This window comes from Poecilia reticulata, linkage group LG23 (assembly GCF_000633615.1).
Source record: "Poecilia reticulata strain Guanapo linkage group LG23, Guppy_female_1.0+MT, whole genome shotgun sequence".
NCBI classification, from domain to species: Eukaryota; Metazoa; Chordata; class Actinopteri; order Cyprinodontiformes; family Poeciliidae; genus Poecilia; species Poecilia reticulata.
This window is the reverse complement of record NC_024353.1, coordinates 6,385,213-6,388,507: the sequence shown is the minus strand read 5'-3', so window position 1 is coordinate 6,388,507 and position 3,295 is coordinate 6,385,213. Positions and strand designations below refer to the sequence as shown.

The window sequence follows — 3,295 nt, the reverse complement described above, 5'->3', positions numbered from 1 at the left end:
CCCCGCCACTCTCGCCCCGCCGCCACTCTCGCCCCGCCCCACCTCTCTCACCCCGCCACTCTGCAAAAAACACAATCTTAGCAAGTATTTTCTGTCTGGTTTCCAGAGCAAATGTCTTATTAGACTTAAAATAAAACAAAACTGACCTGTCAGTAACTTTTCAGCAACATATAAGATTTTAAGTCAATATTTCCTTAATATTGATGGAAAACATATATTTATTTATAACAACAATCCACCATTGAGCTGGAACGTTTAATAAATCTTAAATCAAACTCCTATATGTTGCTTAGAAGTTACTTGTAAGTTAGTTTTTTTATTTCAAGTGTACTAAGATATTTGAACTAGAAGCTGTTAAAAATACTCAGTAAGATTTTGTGTTTTTGCAGTGTAAAGCTGAGTTTTCCTCCTGCTTGTTGTGAAACAGAAAAACTCAGTTTAGGCACAAAATGACAAGAAAGAAATGAAATGATGTCAAATCAAAGTAAAAATCTACCTTGTTTGGCTCCGTGAGGCTTTGGTTTTCCTACCACGGTGTTTTACTTCCACTAAACTTTCCATTAATATAGTACAAAGCGCTCTGTTCCACTTAAACTCAAATCATGTAATCTATTTCTTCAGCTTCTGAGTTTTGGGTGTTCATAAAAAAAACGCATGAAAAATTTTACTGTCAAAAGGAGCAATAAGAGTAAAATTTAATCCGTTCAAACCATAAATCTGTTCATCTTTTTTACTTATAGTGGAAGTTAAATTTAAAAACGAAAGTGAAGATTTAACCTCATAAAATAAAATAAATCAGTTTGTATGACTTCATCAAGTTAAAGGTCAGTTTCTGCATAAAAGGGACTCAAAAGATTTCACTCCGTTAAAAATCTGCAACTTTTAGCCAAAATTTAACACCAAATATTTAAAACACACTATTTACAAAAAATAAAATAAGATTTTATTATAATGCAGTGTGTTTGTGTGTCACAGCAGGTAACTTATAATGCTGACTGTTTACGTGATAAATCATTTTAATCAAGTTACAGTGGAATGTTGGCAAAACTGTATTTCCATACAAATATAAATGATTGAAAAAAGAAATAAATTACAGTATAATTTACATACCAGATGGCATGTTAAGGTTTTAAAGTATGAGAATTTGTTTACATTTCTCCGCATATGTGACAAGTTGTGGTTTGAAATTAAAATTTTGAATATTCCTATTTATCAACAACCTAATTTAGCTGAAAAAAAACTTTCAAACATTTAATTGGAGAAAACTTTGTTTTCTTTAAATAACAGCTGGTTTTATTAATCAAGAGTTTTAGCAACACAAACTGTCAACAGCAACAATCAAAAACTATTTGGTAGATTTTATGTAGCTAATTGTTAAAGCTAGCTTAAATGTTGACTAAGGCTAAAAGTACATGTTAGCTTTAGCCATAATTAGCTTCTAATGTATGCTAATGTAAATTCTAGCTGGGGTTGTTATGCTAAAACTGCCCTAATCTTAAAGATATATCATGCTAACTTATGTTAGCATGCTAACATAGCATGCTACACCGAGTCTAGGTGTAGCATGCTAATCCCACTGTTTACTAGCTGTTATTTTGTGAAGGCTAACATCTAGCAAACACTAATATTGGTGTGTTAACAGCAGTGTTAGTAGGTAGCTTAGCCATTAGCATTATGTCACTTATATTAGCTAGTAAACTTGTTTACTGCAGCACTAGATGGGTTTTCAGTGTGTTAATAACAGTTTAGCTCAGACGTTCCCTTCAGGAGTTCATGGAAAAGGAAAATAATTGCCTATAATTTAAAACCAGACGAATGTTTGTGTGTTTCAGTGGTTTGGCGATCTGGTGACGCCGGTGTGGTGGGAGGACGTCTGGCTGAAGGAAGGCTTCGCGCATTTCTTCGAGTACGTCGGCACAGATTTCCTCTTCCCAAAGTGGAACATGGTGAGTGGAGCAAAACTGTCCAGCATCAGTCTGAACCTTCAGGGCTAAAATCAGACTCTAAAGTTAGACTTCAGTTTGGCTGCTTTACAACCAGGGAGCTGCAGTTCAAAGGAAAGTTTAACTCTGTTTTTCCAGAATAAAACATTATTTATTTACTTGTTTAACTTAAATATACAAAACTCCTGTAAGTCCTAGATTCAAATTTCCAAACGTAGCATTTGATTTTTAGAAATGTTTGGAATATTTTTCTAATTTTTACTCATTTTTGGGATTTTTAACCTCAGCCAACATTTAAATTAAAAATATTTTTTACAAATTTTACATAAAATAATCAAAACCTCATGTCAACTTCAGCAGGTTTACCTAAAACGTTTGATCAGATAAATTTAAGACCGTTTTTACTTTGTGATCTGGAAAATTGTAAAACTGAAAAATATCTCAAATATTTAAAATTAAATAAAATAATCTTTTAGTATCACATAATATATTTAACGTTCTGGAGGTTTCTATAAGTCTACAATGACCAGAAACAGTTTTATAGTTTCTGAAACTGAATATTTAAATCACGTTTAAAAATATTTACATTTTCTGCTTAAAAATACGTTTTAAACCAAATTTTGAAAATCAAATTTGTTTTAAAGTTCTACATTTTATAGTACAGTTTTATATTGTTTTATTGTTACAAATCAACTAAAAATGATTAAACAAACTAAGAGTTTCATTTTAAATCCTTATATTTATCAAGTGTTATTTTTTATTATTATTTTTATAATGTTAAAATATGAACAAATTAGGTGTTTTTTTCCAGAATAAAGTAACTAATTTGTAACATTTCTTACTGGAGGAACAGAAACGCCCAGCTCAGCTCTTTGAGTTTGTCTGGATTCCTCTGGTGAATAAACGTGAATGAAGGAGAAATATTCCTCCTCCTGCAGCGTAAACTTGGCCTCCTGCTGTTTCTTCTCGTCCTTTACTGTGTAAAATGTGACATAATTTAAGGCTGAAGTTAAAAGGTGAAGCTCTGCAGATCCGCGGATCAATATCTGCTTTCCTGCTGCTCAGCAGATAATGTTCAGCTGCAGCAGTTCTGCTCTGTTGTTTCGCTCACGTTGCCAAACAAATATGCAGAGAAGAACGGGATGAAATCCGGCTAAATTAGAAAGTAATTCCTCGTCAGATTTGCTGCAGACGAGGCGGATCTGGTTAAAAACGTCCTCAGCTCTGAGCTGCAGAACTTTAAATTGTTTCTGCTGAAGAGCTGAAGTACCTCCACTACTGCCTGGACTGAGGAGGCTTATCAGCTGCAGCACACGGCCTGGAGCTGCAGCTGGAGCTGCTGCTGCTGCTGG

General features: G+C 33.7%; 1 protein-coding gene across 2 annotated transcripts in view; it reads left to right on the top strand.

Annotated features, from left to right (window-relative positions):
• The window catches only part of LOC103459315 (thyrotropin-releasing hormone-degrading ectoenzyme), a 159,000-nt gene that overhangs the window by 108,734 nt on the left and 46,971 nt on the right, over positions 1–3,295 (top strand). For both annotated transcript variants that reach the window (XM_008400786.2, XM_017302844.1), the window contains exon 6: positions 1,833–1,946. In XM_008400786.2, coding sequence (XP_008399008.1) covers positions 1,833–1,946 — 114 coding nt within the window. The remainder of the gene's footprint in view (positions 1–1,832; positions 1,947–3,295) is intronic.